Source organism: Styela clava, chromosome 7 (assembly GCF_964204865.1).
Source record: "Styela clava chromosome 7, kaStyClav1.hap1.2, whole genome shotgun sequence".
NCBI lineage: Eukaryota > Metazoa > Chordata > Ascidiacea > Stolidobranchia > Styelidae > Styela > Styela clava.
In genome coordinates, this window is record NC_135256.1 from 14,608,137 (window position 1) to 14,633,915 (window position 25,779).

At 35.8% G+C, this 25,779-nt stretch overlaps 1 protein-coding gene across 3 annotated transcripts in view; it reads left to right on the forward strand.

Moving 5' to 3' along the window:
* The window catches only part of LOC120327533 (transmembrane and coiled-coil domains protein 1-like), a 31,787-nt gene extending 14,726 nt beyond the window's left edge, over positions 1-17,061 (forward strand). For all 3 annotated transcript variants that reach the window (XM_039393851.2, XM_039393850.2, XM_039393852.2), the window contains 10 exons: positions 1,452-1,602; positions 3,057-3,153; positions 3,693-3,840; positions 9,098-9,238; positions 9,795-9,909; positions 10,758-10,960; positions 11,454-11,563; positions 12,195-12,330; positions 13,888-14,100; positions 14,999-17,061. In XM_039393851.2, the coding sequence (XP_039249785.2) occupies positions 1,452-1,602; positions 3,057-3,153; positions 3,693-3,840; positions 9,098-9,238; positions 9,795-9,909; positions 10,758-10,960; positions 11,454-11,563; positions 12,195-12,330; positions 13,888-14,100; positions 14,999-15,103 (1,419 nt within the window). In that variant the 3' untranslated portion in view covers positions 15,104-17,061. The remainder of the gene's footprint in view (positions 1-1,451; positions 1,603-3,056; positions 3,154-3,692; positions 3,841-9,097; positions 9,239-9,794; positions 9,910-10,757; positions 10,961-11,453; positions 11,564-12,194; positions 12,331-13,887; positions 14,101-14,998) is intronic.
* The last annotated feature ends 8,718 nt before the right edge of the window (positions 17,062-25,779 follow it).

A 25,779-nucleotide genomic window follows, 5' to 3' on the forward strand; every position in this document is an offset into this window, starting at 1 on the left:
ATATAATTTTTGGTAGAAGCTTTCAAAAATACTCTACTTAGCTTTTGTTGTTCCGTGTACAATAATCCAAATATCGATATAATGATGAGAAAAGAAATACAATCCAAATATTTATACGCTAATTAGAAATAAATGCCTCAAGGAAAGGATCTCCAATACGTATATAAAATTCATTATGTTTTGAATGTAAACTTTTGTGCAAAACCGTTTGGTTTTGTAAACATAAGAAATAATATAGCATATTATATTGCAGCCTCCGGCAAGTCTGCTTATAGCGGACATATTTTATAAGTGAATCCACGTGGTGGCATTTCTTCGCGAGGTTGATGATAATATACATGCTGAGTTATGAGTAATGAATAGTATTTAAAGATGTAATAATAATACTAATAGTTTAGTTTTATTTCAAAATCACTTATTCGTCTTAAATCAACACTATAATATTAAAGTATATCTATTTCGAACCTATTGCTAGCCTTTGACTTTTAACGTTATTTTAGTGTGGTCCATACCAAAATTCGTAAATATTCAATTGTGCCTTTCACATCATGATTTAACGTGGAATTGGATGTATTGCCAAATACGATATTTCGGAACGTCATTCCGTAGGATTAGAAAATTTCACTTTTTCTACCGACTCACTACCGTATTTGTCTGTATGGCGTCCTAATAGCCCATTACGGATGAGGTCATCGAAATGGTGATTGGTCCATTCATCCACACTTTTGCATCATGTAGTCGGTTAAATATCATTCCTATGAATGCATCACTCCAATCAATGTTCACTGTTTCATGAAGCATTTCCCTTAATTTCTCTTTCATATACTTTCAATACTTGAGTTTTCTAAATCGCCAAGTTCACGGGAGAATTACTATTTAAAAAAAAAGATTTATCGATCATATATTGCATCCAGTCGTGGATTATATTTGTTTGATTAAACTATCAAAATTGGTTGCTATTGTCCCAGTGTTCATTCTTCATACATACTCTTACTACCACCAATGACGTAGATTGTGTCATCGCTCCTTCCTTACTCTCATTAATTGCGACCACTAAATACAAACATCATCTTATTAAGTGCGTAATTCAGTCCAGGTTTGCGCTTTCATTTTATGTATTTAATCGGATATGTTTATATTTGTACAGCCTCTCATGTTTGTAAACGTCTGAGGTATCCGCTGGAAACTTGAGAAAGTTCTATTCAGACGAAACCTGATATACAATTTGTCAAGCAGGCGACTTTATTTTTAGAACATTACAAAAGCCTACTCTGAACCCCCAGTCAGCTGGAGGTCCATAAAACTATGAACGATTACAATGGACACGGAAGAGTTGTCCAGTTATTGTAACCGGGCCTGAGTCATCTTATTACATATCTTTGTGTTCATTAGTATTTTATAAGGTCTGTTGCTATCGCCATTGCTTATATATATAATTGTCTGTCTTGCAGAGTGTGGGCAGTACATCAGATGGAACAGAAGGAGCGGACAATATGATAATTACTCAGAACGCAGCTGACTCTTACCATATTGATGGCTCCAATGGGGGATACGAGACGCCTATCATACCGAACTTCTCAACGCCTCTTGGAAGTGCCGCAGGTTTGTTTTTGCCAAATAATTTTTGCTGTCAATTGTCAACTATGTATTACCTCATGGGCGATTGCTTTGTTACGTATTAGTAGTCACCACTTTCCGCTGAAGCTGTGTTATTTGTCTGAGCTATCTGAGCCAAACGAAAATAATGATTAAGTCTTTTTGATGAAAAGTGTCTTGACTTAGTTGTTTCCGTTTTTATTTTTACTTAAGTTATTTAGAGTGTATACAAATAACTATTATTGAATACAGATTCGTGCTGCAGTCATAAATTTTCAGAATTTAACACCGCATGAGCGGGAGACGGTGTGCGATTTAAGTCTTCGACCAACTTTTAAATTAACATTATACCATTCTCCCATTACTCAGCCATTGTATCTTGTAAGATTTCTCCGTTGTTGCGCTAGTGTGGCCACAGGTCCTCGTGTCATCTCTTCAGATTAGTTAAAGGTACAGTCATGGCTACTTCGCGGCCGACGTGTTATAAAATCATATGATTGAGGCGTTACGAACCAAATTAGTCACACACCAATATAATTGGGTATTTGAGTCAATCTATTGTTGCAACTAACTGACAAGCCAGTAAGCTTGTCAGTTAGTATGTGTTTATTTTCTCTGGTTGTACATTAGTTGCAGTTGAGATGTAGTTTCTATATATATGTTGCATTTGCATCGATGGATAATTCTGCTACTCCGTATTAATGCCAAAGATAGATTGATACTGATTATCATTCGGTAATAGTAACTTATGGCATAAGGTTCACTGTTTAGAGGTTAGTAAAGTCATCCATGGATGATTTTGTAGTTATTAAATACTTGTGACATCGCGCACTATAATTTGGGGAGTGAAATGCGCGTTCGTTGATAGAACTGGCTCAGAAGTACAAGCTTATGTTTTGCGCCCATCAAAATGCCAAGTATTTTTTTGTTATATTCATTTTAGAAGAATTCTTTACAAAATTATTATTCAAGAATGTCCGTTGTGTTCTTAGTGTGTTATAGGATTCAAAACCCCTCTGCTTGACCACAGACTGTAATTTACCGATGCTTGGCCCACGATAGCTTGTGCCTTTAACCATTGTACATCTTTAGTTTCCGGTCAATTCCGATGATAAGATTTTACAACGTATTCAAAAAACAATTACTGGTATGCATTAATAATATCACTTCAATTTCTGCTTTAAAACACGCATATAGATAGTTGTTAGCGACAAGCTGACGCGGCCACAAAAATATAGGATCGTCATTATGGTCATGACTTGCCTAGCCAATTATTGTGGTAATGTTTCAGGGGGCATATCCCTGAATAGTTTTTCTCATTGAGGATAAACTCTTGTATTGATGAACCATCTTTCGATTATTCACTATTGAATCCCATTCTTCTGCATTTATCTGATAGAAAGTTACGGATGAATTATCCAGGGTTATCAATGCAGTGATATTTGCATTGTATTTTACAGGTTCTACCAGTAGTATGCCTGGGGATGTTCCCGATGGTATAGGGTCTTCAAACGATTCGCAACGGGCTCACCTTCAGCAAAAAATCTTGAAAATAAGGTAGGTGGGATTTCTAAAGCATCAATTTGATATTAAACAACATGATAGGATTAGCAAATAGACGCATCACATATGAATTCACTTATAGACCAGACGGCTCTTGATGCCTGTTTATAACTTCAAAAATCCTAAATTATCCTGGAATATGGCCATGTGTGCTAAGTATGGTTTGGCATTCAAATCTGATGTCATATTCATTTACTCGTTGACGTCCATTCAGCCTCCTTAGTACAGGAAAGTTGTATTAGATAATCTATAAATACAATTATGACTTATGTAGCGTGGTGCTATCAAGGTTTTGAACAGGTCACTTAACAATGACAAGTAAAATCTACTTAGATAATTCCCATCTGCACCGATCGTGTTTAATTACTTTCTTACTACACGCGGAAAATATAATATTTCGATGCCCGTTATCCTCGAGTAACTTTCCAATTTTCAGACTCGAAGTTAGCTCGCCCATGTCTTATGCTCTTGTTTTGTATTTATTTTTCTAACAATATATATGTTACTTTTATAAAAACGTCTCATTTTTTCAGTGAACAAATCAAAATAGAACAACAATCGAGAGACGAAAATGTTGCTGAATATTTGAAGCTAGCTAAAGACGCTGACAAACAACAAGCTGCTAGAATTAAAAGCGTTTTTGAAAAAAAGAATCAGAAGTCGAAGGCAATCGTTATGCAAGTAAGTCACCACAATGTGAGATGTTTCGAATGCGACTAAATACGAAAAAAGTTATCAGAGGACGGCTACTTGACCGTTCATTCTTATTGAAATACATTCTTTCTGTTGCAACAACTCGGTTCCCTATATGACATTTCAATTGCAATTCTCGGAGGGTCCCACACAAACGGCGATTGGGACAATGTATCCACCTTTGCTACTCGCTCTGAAATTGCTCTCGTTTTTATGCATGGACTTGGACATAACTATGGCCTAGCTGCTCCTAGCAGCTCGGTCCGACTGGTATATGAAAAATGTTTATTTGAAGCCCTGAAGTAGGCACATTGGTTGGCAGTCAATGGTCGACTGGCTATTCACGCTTGATATATTATGAAAGAGACTTGGCACAGTTGCAGTTGAACTGAATTTGAAATTGACGTTCTTAACACTATTGACTATTGACCCTTTGTTTCTACACCTACATTTATACTCGATATAATAAAGAGATATGTCATTAAGATCGTTTTAATGGGTTGTATATGCTGCTGTAGGAGCGCACTTGAGTACTTGAATGATGATATTAAAAATTGTAGTCTACCGTAGCAGACAAAGTTATCTGCTTAGGCCTTTATATATACAACACGCTTCAAATGCTATGTTGTCACCGCGCACTTGGTTTGTCGCGTCTAATATGTATAGATAACACTGCATGTCAGCCGAGTCAATAAATGTTAAATATTTATTTTTAAGTCTCGAATATAGCTGTAATGTAATATAAGGCACGGGGTTCGGATGCAAGGTTGCCATCGCGTATTTGATTTGCGGTGTCTTGTATAGATAACACTGGGTGTTGTTAAGCTACTGGAAAATTTTGTTGTTGATATACGTTAAATAATAAATGATGTCTCGATTATTTCAAAGTCTCTATTATGACTAATATAAGGTACGATTGGTAGAAAGCACTTTGGTCCGGCTTTAGGTCAGGTTTAGAATTTGCTCCTATCGTTGAAATGGCTTAATGGGTTTAGGAATGTTTAAGGTTGTGATAAATATTAAATAATAAATGATTTTATTGCAAAACACAAATGTTGTTTAAATTCACAGTTTCGACGAACTTTCGAATACTTTTTGGAAGGTTCCTCTTATAAAAACATCGCGTCAATTTCGTGCGGTTACATTAATAATTCTGCTTTGAAATAGTGCCTTTCAAATTTTAAATTTAATATTTCAGCTCTTTTGTTATGATTTTTGTGGGCAACCTGTTTTGACGTGCGGAAAGCTTTTGTCTGGGATACGTATTATGTGAAACAGAATAGAATATACACCATCGCAACCTCGTCCTGTAAAAGGCAGTTTGTATTGAAACGGCGAGTCAGAATGTTGCATAGTGATCGCGCCCTCGGTCGATCAAGGTCTTCAAACATTAAATAACCTTATACAACTTAGTACGTAGAGAAGTGATTTGATGTATTCATTCGACTCACGATTTCCGCCCACCGTTATAGAAGGTAGAAGACTTTCGCAACTTTTTTGATGGGCGTTCATGGGCGGGTTATTGGCTAAATGTTACTTTCCATTATAGCAAAGTTTGGGGATTTCATATTCGGCTTCGTTTCAGAATAATTTATGTATGTATGCACATAAGGTGAGATGAGGTAACCGAGAAAAATGAAGGTAATTGTGCCTGCCCACCTGATCAAAGGTGATACTCAAAATAAAACTACATCTTTGTCGTGCAAACATATAAGTGAATTTGCGATTCAAACATACTACTAGACTTTTTCTCTGAAATCTCCGCGGGAAAATAGTTGTATTACTCGCCAGATCACATAACCGTGCAGTGAATTAATTCTGAAACCAGGTTAATGGATGTGATATACAATTACACTCTATGACTAAGCGCACTAAAACCTGATTTGCGCTGTTACGTATAGGTAAAATGTTTAACGTATTGTGAGTTTCTGAGTCTTGTATTGAGATTTTATAGCTAAAGGGCATCCATTTTGTTATGTCTTCAAGTTTTTATGTAGCATAGCTTTGGTTAAATCTATAGCGATAATATTATAACTGGACGTTCGTCGATTTACTTCGAGGACGTAACACATTCTTTCACGTTGTTATGCTGTTTAACCATCGAAAATATTTTATACTTTATTCTATATGACGCTGTTAGCAAGAGGGGTTCCTGGATCACGGTTGAATAAAATTCTGTTATGTGATGTAAAGTCTCTAGTTAAACTTACCTCAGTCGCAGGGGTTGTCGTCAATCGCAATATATAGAACGCTTCAATTATATCCAGGTTTCAGTCGTTTACTCGTGTTATTATTAGAAGATATAGCTCGCTATTCATCATTGATAACTCGCTGTTATACCTTTCACTATTTATATTTTCGTGCTTATGAATATTTATATTTTTTGCATTATTAAAACCTGTCATTTTTATTTTCGACTCTTATTACATCACCGTTTTTATCAGTAATTGCATCATATCAGCGATTTAGTATAGCGCTAAGGTGTGCAACATGCTGGGAAAGTTTTTTTTAGTTAAGTAATAAATAATTGTTGGTAGGAAAGATGTATTTTGGAAGAGTTAGGGATTTTATGATATTCTCGATAGATCACAAACCATGTCGCTATATTGCAATCGCATCAATCGATTCCACCCAGATATATTTATTAGCTTGTCAGCTGTAGCTCTCTAGTCTTCTCTATAAGTACTTTTCCCGTATTAGTTGAAGGCGTTGGACTGTGTGCTCTGAGTATAAGTTTTGAAAATGATGTCTGTAATTTTGCCCTGATGTAATCTGCATTCAATAGCGGGGAATAGGCAAGCGAGGCCCCTTCCATCCTTCCGACGCCGAATATTTTATATTGATGCTTAAGTTTTCACTATGAAATTAATTAAACGTAATTCGTTGACAGCGTATATATTGATTTTTTTAAAATTTAAGCGTTTCCGATATAAATTGTATGATCTGTGCTTGTGGCTAGAGCTGGACTATATTTTTGGCCGAAATAATGTCGCCCATAATGGTATAAATGAATCTGCTTTAATGACATGCTTGTTTAGATAGTCGTGTGAATGCAGATGATTTTGCTGACCTAAGCAAAATTAAACTTTTTTTAATACTTTTATTAAACTTCAAATAGACTTTACCTTGAAATTAATGTATGCATGCTTGAAACGCACGGACGGAAAGTGTGTTGAAGTAGTCAGTCAATATATGTATTTCTGTCCTGGTTATACGTTTTTTAACACTTATTACGATAATAAGTCCTGTTTTAAATACTATTTACCACTTGGCCGATGCAACGTTCGAACTTGAATTCTGATTTATTCTCCAGCCTGTCAAGTGATACAGCATTACAGCGGGCCCATCATTTCAACGCCGAATCTTGCTTATGATAATTAATTTTTTCGTCGGACGAGTTAATGAGAGAAAATCAATGACGATTTGAAGCCAAGTGGGATATGAATGTATTCGATGGATATTGATACAGAGTTAGGTCGAGTTCTCTTAAATTGGGATTTGCTGTTTTATCACGAGTCAAGGATTATGACTTAGAATACAAAACTTTGAAGTAGCTAGCGACTGTCCGGTGTTGTAATAATGCATCCAGTTTTATGCCTCATACCGGCCTATTGCTTTTGGCCTGAACTCGTATAGTCTATTAGGACCGACACAATAAAATCACATCAATTCATTCATTTTATATATATTATCCAATAATCGATATCGACTTGACGCCCGTGTTTCAGTTTTTTTTTAATAGTAGCTAGCTACCTTCCGGAGCATTGTGACTTGTGACTCATGATGATATGTATACGAGAAGTGCTTGTTTGCAGTATCCGATTCAAGATCCTAATTTTTATGGCTTTTAAAATTAAGCTGCTTGGGTTTATACATATTATACAATGATTTATTATGTTACTCTTGAGTCAGTATGTACAAGCAAGCAGTCGAGAAAAATCAATATATTCGATGGTTATATGATTTTTCGCGGTGTTGTCATCTGCATATTGCAATCCTCGATAGATAGACAATTGTTTCGTTCATTCTCGCTGACCTCAATTAACAATTGTGCTCAGGTGAGATCTCCCGCCACTAGCTTCCGTTTTAGCTGCATGGGTAAGATCTACAATAGCGCTTCATTGCAAATTATAGTTGCTAATCATTTTTTTTCATGATGGTTCAGTCATCAAGATTCAGTTTATATCAGGGGTGGGCAAGGGGGCTAAAAATTTTGCCCATTCAGAATGGCGGGCCATGTGAGTGTGAGGTAAAAGTTGAAAAAGCAAAATTTGAAAACAATGGGGCCGCTGTCGAAACTAAATTTAATCGCAATCTTAACAAATTCTTTGAGCTATTTATTAGTTAAAACATCAAATTTTGGTTTTAGTTTGGTTGTGGCAGCATCGGGTGGGCCAGATTGAATTACCCAACGGGTCGGATTTGGCCCCCAGGTCGTAGTTTGCTCATGTCAGGTTTATATACTCTAGCAAATTTACTTTCTCTTTATCGTATTGACCTAAGTACGTCAACGTTCTTGTAATCGATTTTAGACTGCAGATGCGTAGTTGCGACTTCACTTGGATAACTGCCAAGGCTAAAGTCTGCCCAATCCTCATCAAGTAATGTCCAGTTGCTCTTTACTTTGCGATATATATGGGCCATCTGTGTATATCTGTCACTTCCTTGCATTCTTTTATGGATTATTTTGATTTCCTTGGAGAGAGCATGTCGCAGTAAAGCCGACTATGCATTGCATTTCAATAAATAATGCCCAGAAGCGTGCAGTGGTCTGATATTTGACGATGCGTTTTGGGAATAAAATGTGTTAAATATAATCTTATCTATTACCATTCTTTATGCAATCACCCGTTCTGTTGGTTGGTTTAGCGACACACTACGCTTTATATTAAACCTTGTAGGAATTGGTATGACTCAATATGTAGAGACGTTGATGCCTGTCCTTACATTGTTTTCGTAAAATTGGTCTGAAGTGTCAATAGCTTCGTTATGAATATTAAAATCACACATTGTAATTACTTAACTAACAGTTGGGGTTACGTGAAACTAACTACCTTTCCTTGCTCTATTGTAATTACTTGTAAGCTTTTTCTAAATAACTGCAAACCATGAACTTGGTTGGTTCAAAAAGCGAACCTTTAAAAAGACGAAGTCTACGTTCAAAAACTACAACTCGCTTGGTGAGTTCAGATGGCTCTGTTCCATCATGGAAAATCACTCAGCTAATAATTTTGTTTCGTTACAGCTGCAAAAGAAACTTGAAACATATCATCGAAGATTACGGGAGATTGAAAACGTTGGACCGAAGAGTGGAAAATATGGTCTGAAAGAAGTCGGCGCTAAGTTAACTGATTTCTCTGGTGGTGTTGTGGATAGCGTTAAACAAGTTCGTTTTTTTTTTGAGTTTAGTCATTTTGTTCCTACATTTCGTTTCCGGAGGCCTAGACCTAGTCTACAAAACGTTTGCCATTTATTGATTATTAATTTGGTAATTATTTTTCGATCTGATTGTTAAATTTTTCAAGCCTTACCCGATGAATGTTCAATTAATTCATGTACATACTAGTTCTTTGCGTGCTATTCACCACGATTATACCTACATGCTATTTTAAAAATTTGTAAGCTAATTGTGGTATTCTTACGTTGGAATTGGTTTCTATGTTACTTACTACACATTAGCCAATTAGGTTTCTTTGAATGTAGTTGAAAATCTGCGTAAGCCTTCTCTCTGCGTGGTTGGATGTATCCGACCACACTTGTCACACAATCTTTGACGCATCGGTGTCCGAGATCTCTAATCTCGATAGTATAGCGAGCTAACCTTTAATAAGCACTCGGCTTAATTTTTTATTCCATTGTTGCCAATGTTTTTTTTTTCAAAATGGTTATTTGCCCTATCGACTCTTCCTTTAGATTTAGTTATACCTTTATGTTATTTTTAGAGTGCTGCTGGTATCGTTTCACGGCCTCGTGGTATAGCAACAAAGCTGATCAATAAAAAATTCGGAAGTTCTGACAATATAGCGACATTAAAAGAAGAAGATGCAATATCAGAAGGTAGGTTTTTAACTTCGTTCAATCAGACATGTTCTGTACTTAAATAAAAGGGTTTGATTTGCTGGACTCGGATTTTTTTTATGCTGGTGTGGTATATAAAACTGACGTGGCATATAGAATAGAATCTAATTTACATTGATTTCCGCCAAGGCGTCTTCGTTTCAATCTGATAATATTTGGATAAAAAGTTTTTTTTCAAATCCCTCTGCTTTTCTATGGTGTATATGCCTTTAGACAGTGAAGTACTTACCGTGGATATTAAACGTTCACTTAGCTTTCTTTTTCCTTTTTTCTCGTTTTTCTCAAGTTCTTGTTTGTCGTCCACCATCGTTAGATTGTGAAAACAAGAGTGGATAGCTTTATTGCAACAGCTATATTCACAGAAAATGATCGTATTATGATTCAAATGAGATAAATATAATATAAATGTTGAACTCACCCTAAAAAATGTATACTTTTCAGGAAATAACAACGTTTGGCGTAATCTTCCTCTTGAAAAGTATTTTCCCCTTTTTCTTCCGCGTTATAGACTTTTCGCTTTGCGTAGTTTATAATGCCTGCCATAATAATGCCAAGCCTCCACACTGTAAAATCAATTTTGGGATCATCCGCAAACAAACTTTTCAAGTCTCAACGTCTGCAAACATCAAAATCTATTTATATCATAACTTTGCGTTAGACCGTGTACAAAAGCTTATTTTCCAGTTTTCATGAAGGCTTCTCGACTGCTATTCCGACTTTTATAAATTTTATAATTTTCACTGATGGACACTGAGCGCGAATATAGGTTTCTGTTGTCTCTCTTAAATTTCACGAAATCACAACGTTGTATATTCATTGTTTTTTAGGTCTTGAAAGAAGCAACAGCTTCGGAGACATCAGCGTCTCTACCTCTGGTTCCGGAGAATTATCTGAAATTCATCAAACGAATCACGCGAATCAATCTTTAGCCAATAACCAACAATCACCTGTACAGATTCATTTACATCCACAAGTTATAGCGATGAAATCGCAACTTTCTACAATTGAATCACATTTGAAACGACTAATCGTAAGCACAATTATGTGATTTGTTTAGGTCATGAATAAACTGAAAATGGTTGACAATTTGACATCATTTTACAAGGTTTTAGCGTGGTATATTATGTATATCCGGCTTAGAGGTCAAGGAACGAGGCTCGGCGCCGGGACAATTGTGATAAAAACATAGGGATGTTTTGCTTAGGTTAGTTGGTTATCTCTGGGCGATGTTGTTATCCACGATACACCTGGTTGTTGGTATACAGCACGTTAACTGGTTCTTCATGAAAGCGCTCCAAATTGAATTTTGTGCAAGCATATTCATTTACATTTTTGTCCCTGTGACCTCGTTAATCTTGTAGTTTCTCTTAACAATGATCATTGTGCTTGTTATCTCTTGAATATTTCGTCTAAAATTCGTCCTCAGTTATGCCGTTATTTTCCATCGTGTTATTCGCGACTTACAATTATTGTTTCTTCTTTTAAGAACATACATTTTAATTTGATACTTGTATTGTTTCCAGGAATTAGAAGCGCAACACGAAAGAGTGAAAACAGAAATCGTTGATTTATCATCACAAGTGAAAAGAGATATCGGTATTCTCACTAGTACTATTGAAGAGGGATCATACAGGTAAATATAAGAATTTTAACGGTTGTTTTGAGCTGTTATAAGCTACAACATCTGAATTTTACAGTACGATTTTAGAATCTAATTAATGCTTGAGGTAATGGATTGTTCGTGGTCGCTGTATGACGGATGAGAAATTCCGAAAAAGGAGAAATACTAATAAGGTTTATCTATGTCTCCCTGTTCAATATAATTCTCTTTGGGAATCCTGTTTACCACCCATATTTTAGTCGTTTCTATATTTTGTATTGTACTCCTCTCTATGTTTTTCTCTAAAATCATTCTTATGGAATGCAACATGATATTTAGGCGTTTCATTAGTTTTGAGTTAATTAACCTTTGCAATGAGTTTTTAAGTTTTATTTTCGGAGAAGCCAACATTATATAAAACTCTGGGTCCCTTCCTCTTGGTGTGTTGCGTAAATGACGAAAGATATAAATTGCTTTGTTCTAATAATTAAATCTTGATCAGATACAGAGAAACTTGTACGATAAATCTGCGTCGTCTCTCCGTTGTCTCCAGTTAATTTCCTCGATTCGTGCGTTTTTGCAACTGCTTGATGGGACATATCCCTGTTATGAGATATAGACAAAAATGGTGAAGGATTTCATGATCTCTATTTAATATTATTAGATGTACGAGGATAGAGGATCAATTGCATGATTTATCAGAAATGCATCACAGAGAGATGGGCGATATCAAACAAGATTTGTCGAGTTTAGAAGAAAAATTAGAATATCACGCTCAGGAGAGAGCGAGAGATATACAGGTTAGAGATCATCAGCGGAATGCACTTTTCATATTTTTATTTCACACACGGATTATATTTCATAGTTAAATAGCATATTGATTACAACAAGTGGGGTGGTAGAATGTTTCAAATAAAATATACAGAGTCGGCGTATGGTACACTTAAAGCTATTGATTTTGGTTTAATGGTACCTAATTTTTTGCTATTCCTAATCTATATACCTATTTGTGAAAAAACTCATGGATCGATGTTTATAAATAGCGATCAAACATTGCTGGACTTTGATGGGCATGTTTTGCTATTTCAACTCTGGCAAAGTCATCGAGTCAGTCGAGTCATCTAAACCCGACTTAACTACCAGGATGTCTATACTCTATATAACAAGTCCAGTAATATTGTATTGAAAAGAGAATAAAAAAATTTAATAAATTGGTGCTGTAATAACTTGAAATAGGCATCGTTGATACCGAATGTTGTCAATACATAATTGGATCATATTTTGATAACGCAGGGGTGTGCAACAACCCGGACTGCCAAGCTTTTATCGTGGCCCTTGTCAACACTCAGATATTCCCCATCGGATATAAAATCCTAACCCGACAGTTTATGTTTAAATAGGTGCTCACACTGGTAAAAATGCATGAAAAATTTTTGCTCTTATCGCTGCGTTTAGTTTTTCGCCGTTTTGCCCGGTGCCTTTATGACTGTAAGGCTAAGTAATAGCCGTATTCTCTTCAAAGCTGATGTTACCAAACTATGCAAGAACTCGTAATTTCAAGTGTTTACACCGAAATGTTAAACAAATAAAATTTTTATTGAGATTTGGGAATTGAGAAATTTTTTTAATTGGTTCTGTACTTGGAAAAAACTAAATTTTTGGATGAAGTTGGTTATATGGCCCACCGAAAAAAATAATGTTGCACACGCCTGGTCTAACGCAGGCTATATGTCTCGAGTCTTATTGCCAATGTGACTCGTACCCATTTCTGGGTTGTTTATGAAAGTCACCAATACTCATACTCGACTCGAAACAGAGGCAACTTGACATGACTATTGACTCGAAATTTAAAATGTCCCGGCACTGGGATAAACATGCCCCAAAAAACCCGAAACGTGAAAAATAAATTCAAATCGGAGCCCTGTAACAAATTCGAGTCGAATTGACCATGACACAGATTCGACTCTGAGGCAACTTGACATGACCTGTGATTCCAACTTTAAAATGTCCGGGCACTGGGATTAACCCATGACTTCCAAAACCCGTAAACATGAAAAATAAATTCAAATCAGAGATCTGTAACAGATTCGAGTCGATACGATTCTGTCTGGAATTAGATTTCAAATTATAATTAAAATTTTAAATAAATCAAACAGATGGTGTTTTCGAATTTTTCGAAATATTGAACAAATGATGTCATCGATACGCGCTACGCCACACTAGCCCAAAATACGGGTAATCGAAAATAAATTTGAAACTTGGGAATATCGGAATTGGCCCAAAATATCGCACTTGTCAGGCGCAGTCCCATATAGGCCAAGCAATCTAATTCACATTCAATTTTTGTATCTTTTTAGGAAGCGTTGGAAAGTTGCCAAACTCGAATTTCTAAAATGGAAGTTCAACAACAACATCAACACCAACAACTTGTAACAATGGAAGGTGTTGAAAACGCTACTGCTCGTGCTTTACTTGGAAAACTTATAAACTTATTATTATCGGTGCTCGCTGTCATACTCGTTTTTGTATCCACTGTATCAAGCATTGTTATGCCTTTTGTTCGAAGTCAGGTGAGTTTTGCAATATATTTTGCTTTTCCTGGGCATGAGAATAATTTGCCAAGTAGTTATTGCTGTAGTAGTAGTTATGTTGGGTCGAAAAATATCCTTTTAGCCGCTGGACCAATCGCTTTTAAATTTTCATTATCTAAAAGTGGAATTCTAAAACGGTGGTTCACGGCTTTTTCCAGGCGATCCAAATAAAAAAAAAATACATTCGGCAAAATATCGCGTCCCAAGGATGCGCTCTAATATTAAACAGCATGCAACTTTTATGGCCAAAAAGAAATTTCTTAACAAAAACAATCATTTTTACGTAACAGAAAATTTATTTTACCAGAAATTACGTCGAAGTGAGAAAGCTTCGATTGTTTACCATAAGCGAGGTATTGAGACCATGGCGTGGTTTAAATTAGTGCCATGTTTTTACTCTGCAATACCTCTCACATATTCAATTATAATTAAGCAGCACTTCAATATTGAGTGCAAAATAACCAATAAAATTTATTTGAAAATAAAATCAATAACTTTAAGTTTTTGGTTGAAAAAACAAGCGAATCGAGAGGATTTTCAGGCGTCCCAGCTGTGGGTTGCGACCCACAGGTCGGGGAATAATAGTCCTAGCCTAGAAGACTATTACTTTTAATAATTCTCTTGGGTTTAGTGGTTCGTTGTCCTCATCCTTATATTTATTATTGCCACCGGGATTCTCTGATGATCAATTTCAGAGAGACTTGGGATCATATAAACAGCGAGAATTTCGAACACTCCTTCGTGTCCTTTTTTGTGTTGCTTTGCGCCGTTGTGAGATTGAAATTATGCATTATAAAACGCTGTGGCAACAGGATCTGTCACATAAGATTTGCACATATCATAAAATTCGTTTTATAATATTTAAATTTATTTTCAGACACGCATCGTTATCACTGGTTTATGCGTTCTAATATTTGCGGTGCTATACAGGAACTGGGATCCATGGACTACCTATTTAACAGGCTTATGGTCAGGAAGGTGACGTTATTCTACCACACTTGAAAGCTATAAGGGCGTCGTCGTTGAGATAACACCAATAATAATAGTACAAAATAGATATCTGAGATGCTGCCTCTACTGTAAACATGCCTGAATGACAGCTCACCGAATTCTGAATATGAAAGAAATATTGGATATAAAATGGAAGAAGAATATATATAAGAACATGAACCTTGGCACTGCCCCGATTTTAATCATTTGAAATAGAGCGTTCAGAATATCATTGCACTAAAACGTCAACCATTATAAAAAAGCACTTAAACAAACAGAGTACTTATATATATATTAAAATAACATTGCCTTCGGTACATCTATTATATAATTTGCTTGTATGAGCAACCGTTTGTATATACCAATTCAGTATGGTTATAAGATCCGGAAGAGCTTTCCTCATTTATATGCTGATTTTTGATGATTCTGTTGTTACTTGGCGACCTGAGGTAATTGTTCTATTGATAGAAGTTTGTTTCAGTTACATTTTCGCAGAGAGAAACGGACAAGCACTGTGATGTGATAATCTTGTACAATATTCACTGTCATTGAGTTATTATTCGATTATTTTATATATCGACGTCAACTTCACAGTTCCAGGTCCATTTTTCAACCTGCACAAAATGAAGGCACTTGCTAGTCTGCCATATTGATGCATGCAGTTTTTTTTACTCATTTGTTCAGCCACGCATTGTGATTGTCACCGTTCATCGCATTAACAGGGAATGAGAGTAAGATTGTAGATGCAAAAGATCCCCAAGGCCAGTTTATTTCAATACAAACTGTTATGAATTTACCTATTCCTGCGATTATTTGTAATTAGATATATTTGTGAATAATGAATCAAACGCTATTCTCCTGTCATTCATCAGTAGTATCATACTTTGCTTTATTAGCTCTATACGCAGTTTTAAATAAACTCGCTTGGTGTAAGATTTTTTCTATTTTACGTGGCCGACAAGATTCCTGCTACATCTGTCTAATTTTGAAATCTTTATTGTTTCTGATTTTTCCTGACGCTGCTTTCTGACTATTTTTTCTACCTTTCAATATTTTAAAATATAGCTTATAACCTATTATTCTCATTCAAAAAGCGCTAGTCGTTAACATAACTTCTTATGCTTCTATTTTGTAGATGCTCTTGCTTATGAACGGTATAATAGTGAAACTTATTTTGTATTTTGCACCAAATAGCAATGTTCTTCATCGGAAGCTTTTGCAAGGCAATCGAGAAAATATAAAAAACAACAAGTTTGTTTTTACTTCTAGTTGTACGTCCGGTTTTATAGATCAATTGGGCGATGATATTTTTGAGCTTGCTTGATTTGCTTTCTGTGCGTTGTATTTGCTTCAATGCTTCAATGTCTATGCTTCAAAACGCCAAAAAATGATCTCGGCGATTTTTTTGTACAAACATGACTAGCAGAAGGCAACAAAACACTAATTGCGGTGTATCGCGCGATGAATTCCTATCGTAGGATCTATGGACATTTTCTCGACCCTTGACCCCCCGGAAGATTCTCCCTATTCTTTATCATTGCAAACTTTTCAATGCTGATTTTGAGAGTGTTTTGGAGAGTTGGCGCTTACAAACTGATTCGCATGTTCGAAGCTATCATTTTTATTCAAAACAATAAACCACGTGCTGCTTGCAGGTACTGATAGCTAATTTTAGGCTAGTCTATCGCAGAGTTTGCGCTGTCAATTTTTGATTATTGTAACTGAGCTCAAGGTCTTCAGAAGACACAATGACGTTAGTTATCTGATGTACAACTGTTTTTTGGAAACAACTAAAAACTGTAAAATAGCATGCAGAACTACCAAAAAGAGGTAATGTTTACAACCACGCTTGAATGTCTGTCTGAGCGGCGACATAAATTTCAATTGTTACGTCATTGTTAACTTATTGCTGATTTGTTATTGTTGCGGAAATAAACAATGAAATCTATGCTCTGGGAAAAATTCATTAGTCATAGAGACCGCAAAGGGTGTTAATGGCAGTGCAACCTTGGAATCTCGGACAAGAGAGCAGTGCTCCGCATAGGGACGCGACGATCCGATTACCAACCACAGTCAGTACCAGCAACCTGTTCGGCTTGCTCTGAAATCCGTTATTTGACCATTATAATTGCAAATCAGTTCTCACCGCCGCAACAATTCTATTGCTGGCGTTCAAACACAATAGAATACAAATTGTTCCGCTCTTAACATAATAATTGCAAATTATTCAGTGAAATAACGCCTTAGAAGACAATAATTTGAAAGAAATAATGGCCTTTTTAGATGCTTAAAAAACTTTTTTAAACCCATTACAACGGAGAGAAAAATATTTCCTGACAACAACAAGAGTTTAGCAAAACTATAACTATTAGCGAAACTGTGATATATATATACCCGGAATTCGCGAAGAATTTGAGAGGTGAAGTATGCATGAAAACAACAGTGACTGTTCCAGCTAAGACTGATCGAGCGCAATCCGCTCTGAAGTCGCTAGTTTGACAGACTGGGAGTGCGCAATCGTTGTCTTATCTGTCTGAAAAATTGCTTCTGCGTAAATTTCGTGCATGTGCTTGTGCGTTAGAGGAGGGGTTCTCAAACTTTTGGTGTTGCGGAGCCCCTGAAAAGGTTAACTATTATTCGCGGAGCCCCAAAAGAAATGTTAAAATTGTAGCTTTCCGATAAATATTCCTGAGTAAGTTAAAAGTACTTAACTTAATTTAAATGCTAAACCTTTTTTTAATGGGGTTAATGCAAGTCATAAATAAATCAAAATTTTAAAGATAAATTATATATACTCTTACTAAAGCTGTAAATTTGACACTTGACAAACATATTAATAAACTAGGGGTCGAATCTTTTCCCTTTTGAAATTTTCGGAAGACTCAAAAGGCCGCTATTAGCGTGCGCGATTGCATTTTGTTACAATCATGGATAGTTTTCGTCAGCATGGCATGTTTTTAAACATCTTTACGCCGGTGTTCATTCTCCCTAAATCAAAAATTTTCTTCGGCATATACATGTATTGTTCCACAATGCGACGATAATTGCTTTTTTGTCCTCGTGGGGAATTATGAGTTCAATGTGAAAAATTTGTTACTATATAGTCATCGGCGACGAAATGCTAAAAATAATAATTAATAATAAAGAGGTAAATCCGCAACTCAAATTTCTTGATTGAAAAACGGCATTCTAAAATATTAAAACTTAAAATGAAAGATGACACTATAAGTTTGGTTTTAGCAGACTCACGTCAGATTAAAAACGCTTTTATAGGCATTGTAAATCATAAAATTTGGTGTAATGTTAGGTTTTCTTTGGTTATTCATCGTATAGTAACTGCGAAATCGAAACACAGTCAATTGTGTGCGCGATTTACCTTTTTTTTTATTCTGAAACTACCGACGGAGCCGCATGCAAAATAAATTTCAATCGTATTTTGCCCAGATCTTGTGATTTTTTAAACGGCGATATCTTGCTTAATAATAATCTCGAGTGCAAAAGAACAAATCAAGTTTGACAAATTCCAAGATCGCAAAAATAAGACTCCAATTTATTTATAGTTGGCAGTTTATCACGTATTTTATGTTATTTTAGAATAGTATTCTTTCATTTTAGTAATCCTAATAGTAATCTCGAATGAAACTTGTGTAACTATGAGTACAATTGAATTATTACGACAAGACACTTTAAATGCTCGCATCGGCCATACATTGAATATTTTACGCAACAGAAATCTCGTTATCCATTTTTTTATAATCGCAAAGAATGTTGCGCGGAAATTTCCGATTCAAATCCCCACCTCTTGAGAATCCTGGCTGCGCTCCAGCTTATAAATAATGTCATTTTTTAATTCCGCCTCTTTGTCATATTTCGAGGCTATATTGTTGTCAAATTTTATCAAAGCTGTTATTGCTTCTTTGAACAGTTACACAACAGTTCTTTGAACAGAACACAAAACTAGTCATTATTTTGAAAAGTAATCGAATAGCTCGCGGAGCCCCTGGGTTTCTCTCGCGGAGCCCTGGGGCTCCGTACGGAGCACTTTGAGAACCTATGCGTTAGGTTAGAGAATATCCAGTAACTGAGAAGGAAGATAGCAAAATTGCGGGGATTAAGATTTGTTTCGTGTATAATTATAAGATCAGCAATTTTTCCGAACCGCCTCGTCAAAATCACATTTTTTCCTAGCACGTAGAAGATTGAAATGAAATAAAAGTTTTGCACCTATCGCTAACAATTTCAGTATGGTTCTCATTAGTTAGTAAATATATATATATAGGGTGTTCACTACATCGATAAATTGACGTTCCAATTAAAAAAAAATTAATGAATGTTTCCCTGAGCATCGGCTTTCATATTTGCATCCGTAGTATTGACTAATCAGAAGATGCAAAAATTGACGTAACAATAGACGTTTTATCAGACACTTTTGTCACTCGAACAGATTTTCAGGCATGGTTGTAAACATTTTTGCACGCTATTCGTTAGTTTTCAATTTTGTTTCGGAAATTTGAGTATATATGAATCCAATAGCTCAATGATCATTTTGTCTTCTTATGAGATTTAGTTTAATTGCAGTGATCAAAAATTAGTCCAGAAATGTCTGTGATAGACTAGGCCTAACTTTTCTACCGTTAATTTTAAAGGACAGGTAATTGAATGTTTTAAATCAAATTGATGGTTTAAAACAGTGGTCGGCAAATTTACTTGTACTCGCAGGACGGATAGGGACAACGAACCACTAAACCCAGAAGAAATATTAAAAGGAATAGTCTTCTAGACTAGGACAGTGTTTCTGTTGGACTTTTTAATAAATATACTGTATTATCAAATCATACATTGTTTTTATTTCGCGATTTTTTTATATTATGTTTTTTCTGTGCCACGGCGAAAGCGTTAAAATCAAATGACAACTTTGTTGCCCCGCAGTACGCAGTCCAAATGACAATTTGACAAGCAGTACGAAATTTATTGTGAGTTGAATACATTTCATATAAAGCTGTTCACAGCATTATGTACAATATGTGACGTGTGTATTACACGTTTGCACTGTCGCACAGAGCAGTGGCGCAACTTGGGTTTCGGGGTCGAATTTCGTATTTGCAGTGATACGTTCTGTAATGACGTTTAACATTTAATCCTCTATCACCTGCGATACTGACTTGGCTTATATATATATTAGGCACACCGGCTTCGAAATACGCAAAAACGAAAAATAGTTTTTGTCCAAGCACTTCGGGATGTTCGACCCTCAACGCGAACTTCCCTCCGTTCCCGGAGGAAAAAAATTCACATTCATATATTTTAAAAATAAAAAAAAAACTTATTTAGTAAACGACATACAACTCATATGTAACTGACGCTGCAGAAAATCGACGTACAGCTGCATTCGTTACCGCACAAGTCCATGTGGAGACAACAATAAATTTATTAGCAATTTTTGTTTTATGCATCCAAAGTTCTCGGGACGTTCGCGGCGAGCCGCAAAAATTTGGTTCGCGGGCCGCATTTGGCCCACGGGCCGCAGTTTGCCGACCCCTGGTTTAAAACATATAAACTAGTTTCTAGCCAACTCGCGAAACCACTCTTAAAATAAGGTCCGAAAATTTTGCAATGTTATGGTATAGGTAGAATTTTTCGGGGGTCAGAGGCCGGGAAAACATTCATACTCCATGAACCGTGTACATCAGCGTCATATCAAGATGTTAAAATAGCTGTCACGATATTTGGGCAAATTATGATATATATAATTGAAATATACATATTCATGATTGATCAATTAAAACACTTCCATCGCAATGAATCGGAGAGAACAATACTGGTTGGATTGTTGTGAGAAGGGTAACTCCTAACAATAACGCATTCAGATTGTGAAAGCTTTGACGTAGTCAACCTATATTATGGATATATATTCATATTTACGATTATAAAACCTCTTTGATACTACAAAATTCAAATGCCGAATGTATTTAAACCTTGTTTGAAGATCCAATATCGAAGTGCGTTCGTATCGTGACAATTTATTAAAACGACATTTTTCTTCTGAATTGTGTTTATTGAATTCAGTATTTTGACAGATACAATCGCAACTGTACATATTTGCTAATTCGATTAATCAAACATCCATTCCTACGATGACAGTTTCATTGACAGCCATGGACGGCATGGTCCATTAGCAAAAATATCTGTCACTGTTTTAAACAGGTCCAGTATTTTTATTACTTAGAATGACCTATAGCCAGGGTGGCCAACCTGCTTTCGATCGCGATCGACTAAAATCTTCAAAATAGCTCGCGATCGACTGATCGGTAATAAGGTCATAAACAAAAATGAATGAATACTGAATACGCAGATAACTGCACACACGTACAAAAATTCCAACGCTGCAAATAAGCTCGGCTCTGTAGGCGCATTCTCAATGAAATTGTCACAAAAATATGCATTTTTAATATTCCATACATTTTGTCAATTTAATTATGTAATTGTACCCGGAGTAAATGTTTCATCATTTATTCTAGATTTCTTCAAATCATACAATTCAAATCTAGGGCCTGTCTAATATTTAGTCGTAAGTGTTTTCAATTCCTCAAAAAACCTCGAAAAGTATCCATATATATATTATCTAAACCAGGTGTGTGCAACCTGCGACCCGCGGTTCAAATGAGACCCGAAAGAAAATTGTGCCGCCCTCGGAGAAGCCTCACTTTTGAATAGTGTGCGGCCCGCGAAACGAATTTTTTATCTATTATGTGCGAGTAACTCCAAATCCTTTGTATTGCAATGCCAATATCTGAGCATGTGCCTCAGTGCAAAGCGAACAACGCATGTCACAGGATCAATAACCAAAATTTTTGTGACTGCAACTACTAGAAAGTCCATGTTAAATAAAGGCACGGCCCGCTGTTTCACCCAGTTATTTGTATCTGGCCATCTTGTATTAAAGGTTGCACACCCCTGATCTAAACAGCGAATAATGAATATTTTCAAACAAACCATAAATGGTACATGACTGCTCAAACTTCAGTATCCAATTTTCTCCAAGTCCGATTCTTTGCTCGCTTGGAAAATAGAACAGATTTGGCATTCTGATGCCACTGCTACCGTTGCGAATAATATTTATCACACTACTCGTGGAGTGAGGCAATGACTTTCGCACAGTGCAGGAATTGTTGAAGAATCGTTTGCCAGTCAAGACACACGATATTCTGCAAGGTCATTTCTAAAACTTGGCAGTAGTGAAACTTGCATTTGTTACGTAATGATATGCTCTATCGGGCGTGCCCACACCCAATTACTGCATGTGTACGAGTATATGGTATTTCGCGCATGTACGGTACTATATTCTTCCTGTTTTAAAACACACAACAGGCGCTGTATGAAACTCGTTCAGGGCAGTTTTTTGTGATATGCTATTAAATTGACTCAACATCAGACGTGATCGACTATTCGAGACGTGGCGATTAACCGGTTGATCGCGATCGACGTGTTGGCCACCCCTGACCTATTGGATAGACAAAAACACACCGTAAATTATGAAAAGCAAGTTATCTTGTACTTTTCATCCTTCCCTAACAGTGTGGTCTATCTAGCGGTTGTACCTCGCAAAATAGCATTTCGTGCTGAACAATTGAAAATATGTCACTCATTGTACTTTTATGAACATGTTCTCTTTTTGTTGAGCTCTTTCAACAACACGTTCCTTCATTTCAGAAAATATATGTATGTCACAACGTAGGCTACAATAACATGACATAAATCTGATACAAAACGCTAAGTATAACGCTAGTCGTCAGATGCGTTACATGTTACCCATTTGTTGCGGCCCGCTAACGTCTGAAGCAAAAAACAAGAACGCGTTCACTGACTATTGCGACATTGAAACAAAATTCTGTATTTGCGAGATGAGCAGTTTGTTCATGTGTTATTCTTGAATAATCTTGATTGCGTTGCGTGACCCAACATACAGTGTTGCGCCACATACCTATTATTTCTTTACAGAGTTGGTCTTATGGAGTAATACAACTGATGGCGCAATTTCGATGCCGTATTTGATGTTTCAGGAAAATTGTTTTGGATCGTTCGATTGAATTGATTGACAGTATGCCAACTGTACGATCTGTTACCCATGAGAATGTTTACCGGCAGCCTGTTGTGGAACTTTCCTATTGAGCTTATAATGTGATCATGTTTGGAACGAAGCGTTGATTTTAGTACAAAGCTAAGTCATTAAATTTTAGTCACCAATTTGGCCTAAAAATATTTATTTTCCTGGTGTTTTCTCACATTATCCAAATATAGATGGAATCAACAAAAAACACTCATATTACCCAATTATAGATGAAATCAACAAAAACCATGATCATCGGTAATAAACTTTACTATCGTTTTTGCAAATACTTAAACACACTGCGAGCGAGCATTTGAGGCCAATCCTTGTTTGCATTAATGAGCAGCATCTATTTCACAGCGTTTGATCTGAGATAGCCTTATGTAATAAAATGAACGAACATCCTTGAGATCTCTAGAGTCTAGCTAGACAGTAAATAGATTCTTATATGTTTAGTAATATAAATTTATTTATACACACACCTTACACTGACGTCGTTTTCAAGAATAGCTTTTAAAATATTGTCTGAAATATATTTTTTATATAGGCTACCTACAGTTGCACTTGTTGCCAATTCATATTTTATTACATTATGTTTCATCACAGTGAATAGAACTATTTTCGTGTAAAAGGTAAATAACATAAAATACATGTTTGGACAATAACACGAGAGGCAAAATATCAATCCATAGAGGTCGAGAAATAGTATGGATCCAAAACCATTTTCTCACAAACTTTCGCGTGATTTTATGTCAGGTGTAGAAAAAAATCTTTTAACTTCTAATAGCGATTGAACTAAATAACGATGCGCAGTCTCCATAACCAAGCCGTGAACTCAGAGATATAAATTTCATGTTTCAATGATATATATTTGTTTTGTGACGAAGATTCATAATAACGTTTGTGACGAAGATTCATAATAACGTGATGCCATAAATCAGCACTGGTCGACGTGGTCTGGTCAAATTACGTCATTGTTTTCATTTGCAGGTGTTAATCAACAAGCGTATTGATAATAGTCAAATGGGATATCATATACCATTGACATACACTTTTGATAGTAAGTACGTAATAAAAGTAAAGTTTACAACGTTCGTCTAAAGTAAAAAATTGCAGTCAATGCCTTTCACAGTTTCATATGTCACTGACGAAGGAGCTGTAACAAAGTGTTGCTGTACATTTTATAGTGAGATTGTAATGCTCAACCGACCCAAAAATGTAATGTGAATAGAAGCTAATAGCCTATGAATAACCACAAACTAAAAAGCTTTACTTTACATAGACGAAAATTGGCCAAGACAGGTGGTAACAATCAGGTAACATTTGTACAGGTTACTTGGGCAATTCAGTATTTCCGTTCATGCTATTTCGAATTCATACTAATATCGGTCTATGGCTTATATTCATTCTTGTTCTTTGGTCGGATTCGAGCTTAAAATATTATTCTCTTTTTCGACTTGTCTTGGTATGTGTCCATATTGTTTAATCGTCTAATCTGCATTCAATGAACTGAATGTCTGAATTTGGAATCTCGATCAGTCGATTGTGTAATCAAATTGGTATTTATGAGTCATATTGAACAAATTCAAATTTTACGGTCGGCTAAACAGAAGGTTGCTTCGCAGTATCAGCAAAATTTACAAAGACAATGCGGCGTTTATTTTAATGCCATACTCATTATTGTTTTCACCACCTTTTCTATTTCGGCGTAGGTCTATTGTTCAGCATGATCGTTCATTTGCCCAACATAACGCGACTGTTCGAATGACATATTTCGATGATTATGCTTATTTGACGATGTTTTACTATAAGTTGAGGTGAAGTTAATTACCAAAACCCGTAGAGTGCTAGCGAGCAAATACCTTTTAATGAATTAATATGCGCAAGGAAATTTACCAATATATGGATATCCATTGTGGTGGTTTGAAGTAGCCCACATTAGAGTCGCCATGGTTACAGTTGGATATCTGTCATAAATACACATATATGATAGGCTACGCCTCTTCAGTAATGTGTCTCCAGGTGGTAATGAGTACTGATTGTATTTTAATTATTTTCTTATCATCAGAACCTATATATATCACATAAGTCTTGTTTAATTGGCCTTTTAGTGCAAATGTCATCTGTATAGAAGTCGATATATAGCACATTATTCGTCTTATCACTTCACATCTGAAAAAGGTGACTTACGGAACCGTCTTTTACCAAAATTCTTTATACGATATAGTTAAATTTTATCGAGATAGTTAAATTTAACCACACTTTCCGCTCTGTTGTGAAACTGTTCATATGTTTATGAAATAAATTCATAAAAATCACTACATAATGACATAAATTTTTTCACATTTTCAAATTTGTTGGATAATCCGGAATACATTATGGCCCAACTGGAAAGCAGTACGTTGTGCAAATTAGAAACACGCTTACATGTATATTCGATCTACAACTCCATATATTGCTTTAATAGTAACATAGGTAATTTCCACTGACAACGAAAACGCCTGGTAAAACCCAAATTATTTCCGACTGTTATTTTTACAATAAAAGTGAAACAATTTCAT